Here is a 16788-nt window from a genome sequence, read left to right on the forward strand (position 1 = left end):
CAGCATGGACTGGGGGAGAGCTGCCTTTGCTCACTGTCTGGCCTGGGACAATTTTGGACATTAGCTACTGTCATTGCCGAGTTCAATGTAGATTGTATTCGAGAGAGATGTTTGTGTCAAGCATTAGCTACTAAACACACCGATCTTTGTTATAACCGTGCATCAATTGTGGACACAAACATTGGAGACTGTTGTCTATAAATGATATAACCTAGTCAAGTAGCTTATGCTATGCTCTTTTCACGTTTGCAGAGGAAGATATCTCATAATCGGGCGCATTAGAGGTGCACCGGGGGAGGCCCTGCTCTAATACAGACACTCACTGCCATTGAGGAACGTGCTATAGCGCTAGTGGGGGCCTACAGTCGCGTGGTCACCACCCGTGGTGTTGCTGGATCCTCCCATGCATCACGTAAGTAATGTGTCAAGCAGTGTTAATGTAATGTAACATCATTTCATTATAAAAGACTAGACGAGTGATGTCATGTTATGCATGCAGCCTCTGTGTGACTCTCTGCTACTCTCAGGTTGACAACATAAGAACATAAGAGCAGGCCATCTGGCTATCTGCCCACTTCTCTGTCCGCACCCCATAAATCCTCGCTCCTTTATCATTTGGTCTATCTGTGACTGATCCAGCCTCCACAGCTCTCCGGCACAGTGAATCCACATAGATGTACGACCATATGATGCAATAATATGTAACGTCTCTCGCTCACATTTATTGGAACAGTGCTGTTCCTCCTACGTATGCCAGCGCGGCACTCCATTCCCTTCTGTTCTAATAAGCTCAGTTGTGTTTTGCAGAGGCGCCAATGGAGGACACACCCTCACATGGACCTGCCCCACTGCATGTGTCATTCACCACAGGTGGTGAAGAGGAGACCACCGAGCCCGAGAAGGAGGAATACTTGGAGACAGAGGAGGATGCCTCTTGCCTCTGTCTGTTGAACCTGTGGCCACGATGTTGATTTCCACTGAGGAGGTACCGGCAACACGTGGTATGCAGTTGGTGACACCTAGGCGCACATTGGTGCTGTCGCAGACCCCACGGAGGTCGGGTCAGCGGCTTGAGCAAAGGCCTACCCTGGATGATCGCATAGACAGCCTGGTACAACTGTGCGAGGAGTCTGTCGTGATCAATCGCGAGCAGCTCCAGGTGTTTGTGAGGTTCACGGAGGAATTCTCCCGGGTGTCTGCTCGCCAAGCGGAGGCGACGCAGCAGATGATCCACGAGATGCGTGAAAACACCGCCTCCTCCCATGCATTGCGGCAGGCATTCTTGGTGGCACACAGCGCTGCACCACAAGCACCGGCACACAGGCGGGTCCGGAGGATGCACCACCTCCTGACTCGGAAGGTGATCCCCCTGTTTTGTCTTCCCCTCCAATAGCCCCCCAACAGGCGATCGTGCCACCAAAATCCCCCACCACGGCAGGAAGTCTTGCCGTTGCCCACTGCACGCCAGCTTCGTAGCAGTACCTGGGGACCAAAACGGGTGGGTGAGGTAAGGAGACGGTTGGGTCTAGGATCTGGAGTGAAACGTGGCCGCAGGTAGGGAGAGGATTGCACTGTTGTTTATATTGTACATATTGTTCACATTGTTTATTGTTGGTGTTTTTATTGTTGTTTCACTGTTGGGCGGTGGTTGGTGGGGTGGAAGGGTGTTTTTGTGTGTGTTATTTAAAAATAACGTTCAAGAACTCTTATTTTATTAAAACAATTTTGTTTCACTTTACAATTGTTGTTCAGTGTCTTATAATAATATAAGTTTTAGTAAAACATGAATGCAAAACAATGGCCATGCCAGACCAGGTAAGGATGAAATGTCACTTATTAATATAAATATAATAAAACGTCTAATTGTGAGTGTATCTATCTTTAAAGTGCCCTTAAATAATTCATAAACTGTCTAAGCCCCTGTTTAAGAGGCCCTCTCTCTTCCTGTGATGTTCAAAATGGCCTCCGTAGTGCCGAGCAATAGCAACTGTTCTCCAGCGATGTTCTCAGCGAGCGATCAGCCCGGCGATGTGCCGAAAGTTGGGGGAGAATTTTCCGGCGATATTCCAGCCCAATTTTCCACTTTTTAGTCAAAATGGGTGATAGCAGGCCGTTTTGGGCGATATATGGGCACTAGCCCAGCGATGTGAAGTGGAAAGTCTAGCCCAAAGTGCCTTTAAATTTATTTTTTTACCCTTTTTTCCTGATTGTTTCCTCTCCCCTTCAAACTCACTTTCTTTCTTTTTTCTATCTAATTCCAGCTTTACTCCCCTCCCTACTGAATCTATTTTCAGGTTCCCATCCCCCTACCAAGCTAGTTTAAACCCTCTCCAACAACAATATACTCAATGACTGAGCATCCACAGCCCTCAGGGATAGGAATTCCAAAGATTCACAACCCTCTGAGTGAACAAATTTCTCCTCATTTCAGCCCTAAATGGCCGATGCCTTATTTTGAGACTGTAACCCCTGGTTCTCGACTTCTTAGCCAGGGGAGACATCCTCCCATGTATCTACCCTGTCAAGCCGTGTAAGAATTTTCAATGTTTTAATGAGATCACCTCACAATTTTCTAAATTCTAGTGAATATAGGTTTAGGACTAGAAATCCGTCTCGGCGGTGGCGCACAATGGACAGTATTGGATCGGCCGCCCGTCGTGCGCTGCACCTGTTGTTCAGTTCCATTGTAGTTGGGTGTGGTCTCAGCAAGGCCCGATATAATTGTACTGAAAATCTTTACTCTTCTACTCTAATCCTTTAGCTGCTTGACGCAGGTTGCAGCAAACCAGAAACCTTGTGCATCATGTTGTCTATGTGACCATAGATAAACATGTTTCAGGAATAACAAGAGTTATTGGAAAATAGCTTCCCTTCCTAAATTACAAGATGAGACCATCTCCGAAGATTATGGTAATTTTGCTCGTCAGCATTATGGTTCATGGGGCCCATGGCTGAAGCTGAAGTGTGGCATGTGCTTTAGTGAACAGAATGGAATAAACTGCAAGTTTGACCATGTTAATGAACAAGTGCACTTCAAATTTACTATTCAGAATCAAATGGAGAATGTGATATGCATTCTTTTTTTTTAAAACAGGCAATGATCACGTGGTTAGTCCTGCTGGTGTTTGCCTTTGTGCTGGGAACAGGACAAGCTGGTGAGTCAATGTAAAATTTAAATGTAATTGGAAAGTTAAGAAGGAAGGAAGACAGACCTGCATTATATCACACTTTTCAGAACCTCAGGACGTTCCAAAGCCCTTTACTGAAGTACTCTTGAAGTGTAGTCACTGTGTTAATGTAGGAAATGTGTGAGCCAATTTGCCCAAGGGCCCGCAAACAGCAATGTGATAGATGATTGGATAATCTGTTTTAGTGATGTTGGTTAAGGGATGAAATCATCCAGGACACTGGTCAAAACTCACCTGCTCCCCTTCAAATCATGCCAAGGTATCTTTGACATCCACCTGAGAGGGCACACAGGACCTCGGTTTAAAGTCTCATCTGAAAGATAGCATCTCTGGAGTGTCAGCCTGGACTTTGTGCTCAAGTCTCTGGAGTGGGAGGAGAGAGGACTCAGAGATGAGAGTGCATTACGGAGCCACAGCTGACACCTGCAGACAAGAACTAGATGTAAGAAGTGGCTATGTCTTGTGCAGAATATAAGAACATAAGAACAAAGAAATAAGAGCAGGAGTAGACCATAAGGCCCCTCGAGCCTGCTCCGCCATTCAATAAGATCATGGCTGATCTGATAATGGACTCAGCTCTGCTTTCCTGCCCACTCCCCATAACCCCTCATCCCCCCATCGCTCAAGAAAATATCTATTTCGGTCTTAAATTTATTTAATGTCCCAGCTTCCACAGCTCTCTGAGGCAGCGAATTCCACATATTTACAACCTTCTGAGAGAAGAAATTTCTCCTCATCTCAGTTCTAAATGGGCGGCCCCTTATTTTAAGATTATGCCCCCTAGTTCTAGTCTCCCCCACCAGTGGAAACATCCTCTCTGCATCCACCTTGTCAAGCCCCCTCATAATCTTATACGTTTCTATAAGATTACCTCTCATTCTTCTGAATTCCAATGAGTAGAGGCCCAACCTACTCAACCTTTCCTCATAAGTCAACCTCCTCATCTCCGGAATCAACCTAGTGAACCTCCTCTGAACTGCCTCCAAAGCAAGTATCCTTTCGTAAATATGGAAACCAAAACTGCACGCAGTATTCCAGTGTGACCTCACCAATATCCTGTACAGCTGTAACAAGACTTTCCTGCTTTTATACTCCATCCCCTTTGCAATAAAGGCCAAGATTCCATTGGCCTTCCTGATCACTTGCTGTACCTACATACTATCCTGCATACTAAGCTTTTGTGTTTCATGCACCAGGACCCCCATGTCCCGCTGTACTGCAGCACTTGCAATTTTTCTCCATTTAAATAATAACTTGCTCTTTGATTTTTTCTGCCAAAGTGCATGACCTCACATTTTCCAACATTATACTCCATCTGCCAAATTCTTGCCCACTCACAGCCTGTCTATGTCCTCCTGCAGCCTCTATGTCCTCACACATTGCCCCTCCTCCCATCTTTGTATCATCAGCAAACTTGGCTACGTTACACTCAGTTCCCTCTTCCAAGTCGTTAATATAGATTGTAAATAGTTGAGGTCCCAGCACTGATCCCTGCAGCACCCCACTCGTTACTGATCGCCAACCAGAGAATGAATCATTTATCCCTACTCTCTGTTTTCTGTTTGTCAGCCAATCCTCTATCCATGCTAATATATTACTCTCAACCCCATGAACTTTTATCTTGTGCAGTAACCTTTTGTGTGGCACCTTGTCAAATGCCTTCTAGAAATCTAAATATACCACATCCATTAGTTTCCCTTTATCCACCCTATTATGTCTATAATGTACTTATGAATGACTCCACGAGGCAATGTGTTTTACTCAAACTGTAGTGACCTTGGTCCTTTATTCATAACTCCAGAGTGAGGCAGCCACATGGTGGCTATCCTTTTATACAGCCCCTGCCACCAGGGCAGGAAACCCCGGTCTCCACCAGTTGCACCCTCTAGTAGTGCCAGCATGGTATATACACAGTGTAAACCTTATTGATAGTACATCAGGTAAACAAGTCTCCATCTTATGCAACTATACAGTGACTACACAGAGAGTATATCTATAGTCTGCATATATAACACACCTTGTTCATTACATCCTCAAAGAATTCCAGCAAATTTGTCAAACATGACTTCCCCTTCATAAATCCATACTGACTTTGCCTGACCAAATCTTGCTTTTCCAAATGTCCTGTTGCTGCTTCTTTAATAATGGACACTACCATTTTCCCAGTCACAGATGTTAGGCTAACTAGTCTATAGTTTCCTGCTTTTTGTCTGCCTCCTTTTTTAAATAGGGGCATTACATTTGCAGTTTTCCAATATGTTTTATGTGAGAAGGTCAACACTAATTGGTGGCCCTTATTTAACATCAGTTGCATACATAAAGTTGATTGTTGCAAAGTATACACAAGTACAGAAGACTTGCAGTTAAGCTATTAAAATAATGACATTGTTCATTATCATGATCATGATTTTCCTGTATGTTCTGCATTTTCTTTTGTAGTTTTCTTCTTTGTATGTTTTTATTTTATGTTGTCCTGTATACACAGTAGAGTATGGAAACATTTGCTTGTTTGTGTATTTCCCTTGTTGTACTATATTTTTTAGTGAAGAGTAAAAGTAATGATCCAAATTAGTAATTTATTAGTATCATTTTCGATGCAACACCTGCCCTTCCCACCATCCAGGGCCCCAAACACTCCTTCCAGGCGGAACAGCGATTTACTTGTACTTCTTTCAATTCAGAATACTGCATTCGGTGCTCACAATGTGCTCTCCTCGACATTGGCGAGACCAAACGCAGATTGGGTGATTGCTTTGCTCAACACCTCTGTTCATAAGAACATAAGAACATAAGAATTAGGAACAGGAGTAGGCCATCTAGCCCCTCGAGCCTGCTCCGCCATTCAACAAGATCATGGCTGATCTGGCCGTGGACTCAGCTCCACTTACCCGCCCGCTCCCCATAACCCTTAATTCCCTTATTGGTTAAAAATCTATCTATCAGTTCGCAAGCATGACCCTGAGCATCTGATCGCTTGCTATTTAATTCTCTGCCCCACTCCCACTCCAACATCTCCGTCCTCGGCCTCCTACACTGTTCTAATGAAGCTCAACGGAAGCTCAAGGAACTGCACCTCACCTTTCAGTTAGCCACTTTTCAACCTTCCAGACTTGACTTTGAGTTCAACAATTTCAGATCACAACCTCTGCTCCTATTTTTTCAGACAGCAGGTGATGGTAATGATTCTGCTTTTGCCATTTACACCTCTCGACCACCTTTTGTTCCCTTACTTGTCCCATTACCACCCTTTTGCCTTGCACCATCATCCCTTTTGTCATTCAATCACTCCTGCCTCCACCCATCAGATCTTCCCTTTTGATCTTTCCTCTCCTCCCCCATCTCTACCTGCCTCTGCATTTGCTTAAAACCTGTTACAGGTGCCACGTCGAGAATCCGGAGTTCCAGAATCCGGAATGTTCCGGAATCCAGGACGATCGGTGGCAGGGTCGTGCGGAATCCGTAAATGTTCCGGAATCTGGACCCGACGACCCTGATAACCTTGGGGCCCCGCTGCTGCCCGACCTCGGGCCTCACCCCGCTCGCCTCGCCGCCGCTGCCCTTGGCCTCTTCGCCGGCCCGCCCGACGACCTCCTTGGCGGGGCCCACCCAACAACATCCTCGCCGTTCTGGCCCGCCCGACAACATCCTCATCGGGGCCGGACCGACAACCTGCTTGGCGGGTCGCACCCGAACACCTCCTCGGCGGGGCTGGATGGCCCGAACAGCTCCTCGGTGGGAATCCCTCCCGCCCCTCCCCTTTCTGACATTCCGAAATCCGGAAATACTCAAACCGAAGCTGGGCTCGGGTGTTTCCGGATTCGTGATGTCAGAAACAAAACGAAAGTCCGGAAAAGCCCAGAATCCAGAATGGCCTCGGTCCCGAGGTTACGGATTTTAGGCACTGCACCTGTACATCTCTAACATTTTCTATTTCTGATGAAAGGGCAAAGACCTGAAACGTTAACTTTGTTTCTCTCCCCACAGATGCTGCATGACCTGCTGAGTATTTCTAGCATTTTCTGTTTTCATTTCAGATTTCCAGCATCCGCAGTATTTCACTTTTGTATATTATTTGCTCTCTGTTATACTGTTACCTGATAGTCGCTTTCCTTTCCTTTGTTTTATCTCTTTTGTTTCTTAATTCAGATCAGTTTCCTCCACTTGCCTCTTTTTTCCCCTCATGTCTCTCTCTGCTTTCTTTACTCATTGTTTTCTGATTGCTGTAACTATTATTACTTTTAATTAATTTTCACTCCTTTGGCCACTTGAGAGTCACCTGATATTTTTCTGCCATAAAGTTAACAAAACAGTCTAATGTGCTACATGTTATTACATAGAATTTACAGCACAGAAACAGGTTCATTTGGCCCAACAGGTCTGTGTAGGCGTATATGGTCCATACGACACTCCCCCACCCTACTTATCTAACTTCATCAGCATAACCTTCTATTCCTTTCTCTCTTATGTGCTAAGCTAGCTTCCCCTTAAATCCATCGATGCTATTCACCCCAACCACTCCTTGTGGTGGCAAGTTCCACTTTCTGGGTAAAGAAGTTTCTCCTGAATTCCTTACTGGATTTATTACTGACTATCGTTAGCAGGCTCGAGGGGCCGTATGGCCTACTCCTGTTCCTATTTCTTGTGTTTTTGTGTGTATCATGTATTTATGAACCCTAGTTTTGGATTCTCTCAAGCGGAAACATTTTCTCTATGTCTACCTTATCAAACCCCTTCATAGTTTTAAGACCTCTTTAGGTCACCCCTTAGCCTTCCCTTTTCTAGAGAAAACAGCCCCAGCCTGTTCAGTTTCCTGATAGTTATACCTTCAGTTCTTGAATAATTGTTGTAAATATCATCTGCACTTTCTCCAGTGCCTTTTTTGTAATGTGGAGACCAGTACTGTGCGCAGTTATACAAAATCTCAAAATTGCTGGCCAGCATTTCATGATTTTGCTGTTCATGGCAGCCATTTTTAGAGTTGTCACTGCAGTGAGATTCCAATTAATTCTATGGATCTGATAATTAGACCACACTTGGGGTACAGGTGGACGTAAAAGATCCCATGGCACCATTTCAAAGAGCAGGGGAGTCCTCCCCAGTGTCATGGCCAATATTTATCCCTTAATCAACATTACGAAAAAAGATTATCTGGTCATTATCACATCGCTGTTTGTGGGACCTTGCTGTGCGCAAATTGACTGCAGTGTTTCCTACATTACAACAGTGACTACACTTCAAAAAAGTAGCTAATTGGTCGTCAAGCAGTTTGGGACGTCCTGAGGTTGTGTAATATGCTTTTGAAATGAAAATTCTTTATTTATTTTACTGTGTGCAAACTGGGCACCCCATTTATTAAAAAGGATATTGCAACCATGGAAAACCATACGGGTCATAAATACAAGATAGTCAGTAATAAACCATGTGATATGGGGGATACCAATGATGAATGAAGATTTGTATTCATTGGAATAGAGAAAGCGCAGTAGCTCCTGCCCCCAGCCTCTCAGTGTGCGTGCTGCAGCGTGGGACCCGATGTGTCCCGCACCTATCCCAGGCCAAGTGGCCTACCGCACAGGCCGGCCCGCTGCAGGAGAAAATGCCTCATTGAGATCGTGTGGCTGCAATGGCGTGTTGTAGTACGTTTATAATTAATTACATAACTCCATAATTATTACAGAATGCGGGAAGCAGTTAGCTGGTGTTTGGTTATTTTAAAATGCGATTCCAAGTATGACTGGCACTATGCAGCTCTCCACTTTGAAGCCAGCTTGAAAGCTCCAGTTCAGCATTTTATCTCTTGAGCTTTGTTTGAATAGCATTGCTGTTTGCTGCTCATTATATTAATGTTTGCTCAGATTTGTGGCAAGTAATGATTTGTTGGCACAAGCAATGATGTGCTGCCACCCAGAAACCGTCATATCCTCTCCATTTGGGACTTTTTGCAGAATTATAGTACTGGGGCATGTGGAAAGTATTTTTATCTAAGCTGATACCATACGGTATTTGTGTGCCTTTTGATTAAAATGGAGTCCTGGCCCTTCCAGAACTTTCTGCATTTTAGCAGTCAGCTTGCATAAACAGCTAAACCTGCTGTTAGATGGCTGATGGCCATCAGACAGCTAGGAGACAAGTCATGCTGAGACAAGTAACCCCCGATGGTGCTCTCCTATTGTCTACACTACAGGAGTTCCATGTCACCCCACCCTTATCTTCTAGCCATTATCTCTTTCCGAGACCTCATCCATTTGATGCAAACAGATAAACTGACCAGGAAATTGAAACAATCCTGACACAATACAAGACAGGTGATAGCCCATTACCTATGACTCATGGAGTAATGGCCGTTTGGCTTCCTTTTTTTACCCTGACAAAAGGAAATATCTGGATACCATGTCAGGACCAGGATATAGTAATTAACTCTTTATCTGTATTCACTGACTGTGAGACAGAGCAATACACAGGGAGAGGCAGAACTTTGGTTTTACTGTATAAATATCTTGTTAAATATGAACCATTTCGGAGGTGTTCACTTAGCCCTTGACTGAGTGTGACCTACCCCTTGCGAGGAAGTAAATCAAATGTAAAAAAAAAAGAGAACCTGATAGTGACTTATGAAAAAAAAAATGAAGCTAGTAAAAGAAAAAGCTTTATTGAATGGAGAGAGACTTGTGAATGTCTTGTCGTTGAATGAGAGTGCTTCTGTCTTTTTTCCTTGTGTCTGGAAACCTGTTTGGAAAGGTTGTGGAGTTGCCTGTTTGTTTTAGCTCCACCCACTTTTTCAAACAAAGTGAAGTTTTTTTAACCCTTCATAGTATTGTCCTGTATGTGGGAAGTTTAAGACATTTTTAAGTTAGAAGCGCAGGTGTGGATTTATTCGGATGAGAGGTTACGGAGCTAGGAAATGCACAAAGGATAGGTTTGTTGAGACATGGTCCCGGTGGTTAAAAGTTGTAATGCCTTTTTTTTTTAAAAAGCCTTTGTGGGTCTCTCGAGGTGCAGGCTGGGAGAGTACACTCATTGTCCTTGGTGTAAAATCTTGGTACAAAAGCTTCTAGCTCAGTAAGAGGATTTTTTTTTGATAAAGAGTGACAGTACAATATTTGAATTGGGATTTTGAGATATTTCAGGTGATCTCCTTGATCAACATTTTGGGTGTATTGGAAAAATCTTGGGTTTGGAAGCCTTTTAATAAACAGGGAGAGGCCAGAACTTTGGTTTTACTGTATAAATATCTTGTTAAACTGAACCATTTCGGAGGTGTTCACTTAGCCCTTGACTGAGTGTGACCTACCCCTTGCGAGCAAGTAAATTAAAAAGGAAACTTCTACCGGAGCTGTAAGTGTCGGAGTCATTCTTTTCGGAGGTCGAGATTTCGACAGTTATTGGAGGTTCCACCGAGATGCATACTCTCTGTTCTGTGAGTAAAACGGATACAGGCATAGTGCCTCTCCAGTGAAAGGCTTCAGTGGCCAAACAAGGTGAGCCTTTTGCTCACAAGAGGTTTCTTCACTGTTGAATCGCATATGTAATCTGTTGTCCACAGCGGAGGTACTGCATCTACAAGACTCGGCATTTAAAAGTTAAAGGTATTTTTTATAACCATTTCTTTCTCAGCTCGCCAGCAGAAGAGAACAGGTTCTGGAAAAAATCTCGAGACAGCCCGGGGAAGGTTTCAGTAGGTAAGGGAGCGCTAGTCGATCGAAAAGGGTTCCAGGTTCTTATGTGATAAGATTTTTATTGTTTTTAATTCGGAAGGGGTTCTTATGTGATAAGACTATTAAAAAAAAAGAGAAAAAAGAAAGCGCTAATCGATCGAAGGTTCTTATGTGATAAGATTTTTATTGTTTTTAATTCGGAAGGGGTTCTTATGTGATAAGACTATATAAAAAAAAAGAGCGCAATTAAAAAGGAAACTTCTACCGGAGCTGTAAGTGTCGGAGTCATTCTTTTCGGAGGTCGAGATTTCGACAGTTATTGGAGGTTCCACCGAGATGCATACTCTCTGTTCTGTGAGTAAAACGGATACAGGCATAGTGCCTCTCCAGTGAAAGGCTTCAGTGGCCAAACAAGGTGAGCCTTTTGCTCACAAGAGGTTTCTTCACTGTTGAATCGCATATGTAATCTGTTGTCCACAGCGGAGGTACTGCATCTACAAGACTCGGCATTTAAAAGTTAAAGGTATTTTTTATAACCATTTCTTTCTCAGCTCGCCAGCAGAAGAGAACAGGTTCTGGAAAAAATCTCGAGACAGCCCGGGGAAGGTTTCAGTAGGTAAGGGAGCGCTAGTCGATCGAAAAGGGTTCCAGGTTCTTATGTGATAAGATTTTTATTGTTTTTAATTCGGAAGGGGTTCTTATGTGATAAGACTATTAAAAAAAAAGAGAAAAAAGAAAGCGCTAATCGATCGAAGGTTCTTATGTGATAAGATTTTTATTGTTTTTAATTCGGAAGGGGTTCTTATGTGATAAGACTATATAAAAAAAAAGAGCGCAATTAAAAAGGAAACTTCTACCGGAGCTGTAAGTGTCGGAGTCATTCTTTTCGGAGGTCGAGATTTCGACAGGCAGAAGTCACACTGTACACGGTAAGGGCTGAAGTCCCGAGGGATTTGCTGTGGGATCGTTGTTATGCCGAATCACTTTCTTTAATTATTTTTAATTAGTTGTGAGATCAGGGCAATTTAATTCAACTATCTTGTACTTCTTTTATTTTTGTAGTTTAATCTTCCATGAATACTTCTGTTGTATAGTAAATTAACTTTGCGAAGTTTGTCATATGATGTCCTGTATAGCTATTTGATCCTATTCATATTCTTTAGTCAAGTCATTAAGTTCTGCTGGCTTCCGATGTACCTACCTGCGCTGATTTCTTAATTTTCTGCAAGGGTTTTCTGTGCGGCCACAAATGGCCACATACGCTGGCCTAAGTTAGTTTTGAGTAACTATTAGCTGTCCAAAGTGGCCAAAGTAAACTAAGAAAATCCTAACTAACTCACCTTACAAATTGAATGTGCAAAATGGGGATTTTTAAGATACTCCAGAAAAATCAAGTTGCTCCAAAGAAAACGGAGCAACTCCTGACCAATTTTGAGCCCATAGAACATTTCAACAGCATTTATAGAAGCTGGGGCAATTACAAAATGGAAGAGAGAGAATTAGAATAAAGGCAAAGAAAATTGGATTAGTCTTTGCACATGGAGTTAGCTTCAGGACAGGAACGATGGGTCAAATAAATTCCTTCTGTGCAGATAATCCTCTAGAAATTGATAATCTTCCAGTTGTCGTCTAGATTCCCTATCTAACACTATTGTTGGAGTACCATCACTACAAGGATTGCAGCAATTCAAGGAGAAAGCCCATTAGCATCTTTTCAGGGCAACAAAGAATGGGCAATATATTCAGCTTTGTTAGCATTACCCATATCTTTAGAACAATTTAAAAAAATAACAAGTGCAAAACTGCTCCTGATTCGCAAAAGCCTCTCTACCACCTATAAGACATGTCAGGAGTATGATGGAATACTCTCTACTTGATTGAATGAGTGTAGTTCCAACAACACTGAAGAAGCTCAACACTATCCAGGGCTAAACAGTCTAATTGATTGGCACTCCATCCACCACCTTAAACATTCACTCCCTCCACCACCGGCACACCGTGGCTGCAGTGTGTACCATCTACAAGCTACACTTCAGCAACTCGCCAAGGCTTTTTCGGCAGCACCTCCCAAACCTGTAACCTGTGCCACTGTTAAGGACAAGAGCAGCAGGTATATGAGAACACTCTCCCCTCCAAGTTCCCCTCCAAGACACACACCAACCTGATTTGAACATTTATTGCTGTTACTTCACTGTTGCTGGGTAAATATCTGGAAACTGAGAACGGTAGCATAGTGGTTATGTTACTGGTCTAGTAATCTAGAAGTCTGGACTAATGATCTGGAGCTATGAATTCAAATTCCACCACGGTAGCTGGGGAATTTAAAATAAAGACTTGGGTTTATACAGTGCCTTTCGCAACCATAAGATGTCTCAAAGTGCTTTACAGCCAATGAAGTACTTTTGTTGTAATGTAGAAAATGAAATTTTTTTAACAGAATTTAAACTCAGTTAATGAACTAAATCTGGAATAAAAAGCTAGTTACAGCTTGGCCCTCCTTTAATCGGGACTCCCTTATCCCTCGTTCGGCATGATGCCGGGGGCACATGAGCAGAACGCGGCCGACCTCCAACCCGACATTGGGGCTCACCACCACCTTCTCAACTGCAATTAGGGATAGGCAATAAATGCTAGCCTTGCCAGCGATGCCCACATCTTGGGAAAGAATTTTTTTAAACTCTCAACCCAACAGCACTGTAGCAGCACCTTCACCATGTGAACTGCAAGGGTTTAAGAAGGCCCACCACCACCTCCTCAAGGGTAACTAGAGCTGGGTTATTTATTGAATGATTTTTTAATTTTTAATTTTTTAATTTTTTTTGATTTATTGGTTGATTTATTGATTTATTTATCATTTATTATTGATGATGGCTCTTTATTTGTAAAAGTGAAGTGTTTAATGTTTGTAAACCCCCCTTCCCCCTCCCCCCACCATCTCTCGATCCCTACGCCTGATTTCTAAGTGTAGGCAAGGTTTTTCTGAGCATACAAAAATCTACACTTACTCCATTCTAAGTTGGTTTGGAGTAAGTTTTTGCTGCCTAAACTTGCAAAACAGGCGTAAGTGGCTGGACACGCCCCCTTTTGGAAAAAAATCTGTTCTAAAATGGAACTATTCTAACTCACTAGAACTGGAGCAAACTAAATGCCCGTGAATTGCAATTTCTAAGATGTTCCATTCTAAACTAGTTGCTCCAAAAAAATAGGAGCAACTCAGGCCGGAGTGTCACTGCTTTGTGGTGCTGCAGCTCTGGTCGGACTGTCCGGTGCAATGGGTTTTGTCTCTTGATGAACCACTGGTTCTGTTGCATGTGGTTGGAAGTCGATGTCACGGTAGTCATCCAGCGGTTTTGATCATCAGTGAACCTCAATTTGGTTTGATCGATGTGCTTCTTGCAGCTTTGGCCATTAGTGAGTCTTACCACGAATACCCTACTCCCCTCTTTAGCTATGACAGTGCCTGCGAGCCACTTGGGGCCTGTACGAAAACAGGGCCATCAACATTGATATAATGCGTTACAGAGTTGCAGTCATGATATGACGCCGGTTTTCGACTATCTCACTTAAAACCGGGTGCACGAGGGACAACCTTGTTTTGAGGATCCTCTTCATGAGGAGTTCGGCGGGCGGAACCCCTGTGAGTGAGTGGGGCAAGCAGCACGCGAGACAGACGGGTCTGCAAAGGGCCTTCCGTCACTTACTGCATGCCCTGCTTTATGATTTGTACTACGTTCGGCTTGGCCATTGGAGGCTGGTTTGAATGGGGCCGACCTGACATGCTTTATGCCGTTACAGCACATAAATTCGCAAAATTCGGAACTCGTGAAGCATAGTCCATTGTCACTAACAAGGATGTCGGGCAGGCCATGGGTGGCGATCATTGTCCAAAGGCTCTCTATTGTGACGGTGGATGTGCTGGACGACATTATAACACATTCGATCTATTTAGAATAAGCATCAATTACAACTAGGAACATTTTTCCGAGAAAGGGACCCGCGTAGTCTACGTGGATGCGGGACCAGGGTTTGGAAGACCAGGACCACCCGCTCAGGGGGGCTTCCCGGGGTGCATTGCTGAGTTGCGCGCACGTGTTGCACCAGCGTATGCACGATTCTAAATCTGCGTCGATGCCGGGCTACCACACGTGCGATCTCGCAATGGCTTTCATCATTATGTGTTTGGGAGGGAGTTGGATGTGGTCCTTGCGGCTGTGGGGGTCGGGGGTGTGGAGGGGGCGTGGGGGGGGGTGGTGCTGGGGTGGGTGATCAGCCATGATCTTGTTGAATGGTGGTGCAGGCTCGAAGGGCCAAATGGCCTACTCCTGCACCTATTTTCTATGTTTCTATGATGTCAGGGTGTGTGCTATGGAGATCTATGACAAGTAAATCTCGGTCCTCTTGGGCAGGACTACGCAATTTCCCTACAAAATGCAGTCGGCCTGGATGGATAACTCATCCTTGCGCTGGTGAAACGGCTTAAAATCGCCATGCATCTCCCCATACGTGGTTGCCCAGTTTCCACTTAATATACAGTTTTTCACCTGGGACAGCAGTGGGTCTTGGCTGGTCCAGATTCTTATCTGGCGCGCTGTGACGGGTGACCCTTCGCCCTCAAAGGCTTCCATGGCCATGACCAGTTCGGCGGGCTGCTCCGCTTCACCCTCGGTGGCGAGCGGGAGCCGGCTGAGCGCATCTGCGCAGTTATCGGTGCCTGGTCTATGGCGGATCGTGTAGTCATAAACGGACAGCGTTAATGCCCACCTCTGAATGCGAGCTGAGGCTTTGGTATTAATGCCTTTGCTCTCAGAGAATAACGACGTGAGCGGCTTATGGTCGGTTTCTAGTTCGAATCGCCGGCCAAATAGGTACTGGTGCATCTTTTTTACCGTACATACAAGCTAGGGCCTCCTTTTCGACCATGCTGTACCCCCTTTCAGCCTTGGAAAGGCTGCCGGACACATACACTGCAGGTTGGAGCTTACCCGACACATTCGCTTGCTGAAGCACACACCCGATCCCGTAGGATGACGCATCGCACGCTAAAACAAGATGCCTACAGGGATCGTACAGCGCCAGTAGTTTGTTTGAACACAATAGGATTCTGGCCTTCTCGAAGGCAGTTTCTTGATTTTTACCCCAAACCCAGTCATCACCCTTATGGAGCAGTACATGTAATGGTTCAAGCAAAGTGCTCAGCCCAGGCAGAAAGTTACCAAAGTAGTTTAGTAGTCCGAGGAATGAGTGCAGCTCCATCATGTTGCATGGTCTTGGGGCCTTCTGGATCGCCTCCGTCTTGGAGTCTGAGGGTCTGATGCCATCTGCTGCGATTCTCCTTCCCAGGAATTCCACCTCTGGTGCCAAGAAGACGCATTTAGTTCGTTTCAATCTTAGACCTACTCGATTTAGTCGGTGTAGCACCTCTTCCAGATTATGGAGGTATTCATCGGTGTCACGTGCGGTGATCAAGATGTTGTCTTGGAAGATGACCATTCCCGGGACAGATTTCAGCAGGCTCTCCATGTTTTGTTGGAAGATCGCAGGTCGCTGAACGGATCCTGAAGGGGCACCGGTTGTATACTAACAGCCCCTTGTATGTGTCAGCTTCTTGGACGATTCCGCAAGTTCCTGGGTCACGTACGTCAAGGTAAGGTCCAATTTTGAAAACAGCTTTCCGCCCGACAGAGTGATGCGAACAAATCCTCCGACTTGGGTAGCAGGAACTGGTTCTGTAACAATACTCGGTTTATGGTTACTTTAAAATCGCCACAGATTCTAATTGTCCCATCACTTTTAAGAATGGGGACAATGGGACTGGCCCAGTCATTAAATTCCACTGGCATATAATGCCTTCGCGCTGAAGCCGATCTAGCTTGACTTCCACTTTCTCCCGCATCATGTAAGGGAGCGCTCTGGCCTTGTGGTGAACGGGTCTCGCATCTGGGCTG

The 16788-nt window shown here is 44.6% G+C and overlaps 1 protein-coding gene across 4 annotated transcripts in view; it reads left to right on the forward strand.

The window, feature by feature from the left end:
- itgb2 (integrin, beta 2) overlaps nucleotides 1-16788 on the forward strand; it is a 180235-nt gene that overhangs the window by 56339 nt on the left and 107108 nt on the right. For 2 of the 4 annotated variants that reach the window (XM_070876123.1, XM_070876124.1), the window contains exons 2-3: nucleotides 253-412; nucleotides 3095-3155. In XM_070876123.1, coding sequence (XP_070732224.1) covers nucleotides 404-412; nucleotides 3095-3155 — 70 coding nt within the window. In that variant the 5' untranslated portion in view covers nucleotides 253-403. Of the gene's footprint in view, nucleotides 1-252; nucleotides 413-3094; nucleotides 3156-11720; nucleotides 11773-16788 lie in introns of those variants that run through there. The other 2 variants (XM_070876125.1, XM_070876126.1) reach the window with 2 other exon arrangements.

Source organism: Pristiophorus japonicus, chromosome 3 (genome assembly GCF_044704955.1).
Source record: "Pristiophorus japonicus isolate sPriJap1 chromosome 3, sPriJap1.hap1, whole genome shotgun sequence".
Lineage (NCBI taxonomy): Eukaryota > Metazoa > Chordata > Chondrichthyes > Pristiophoridae > Pristiophorus > Pristiophorus japonicus.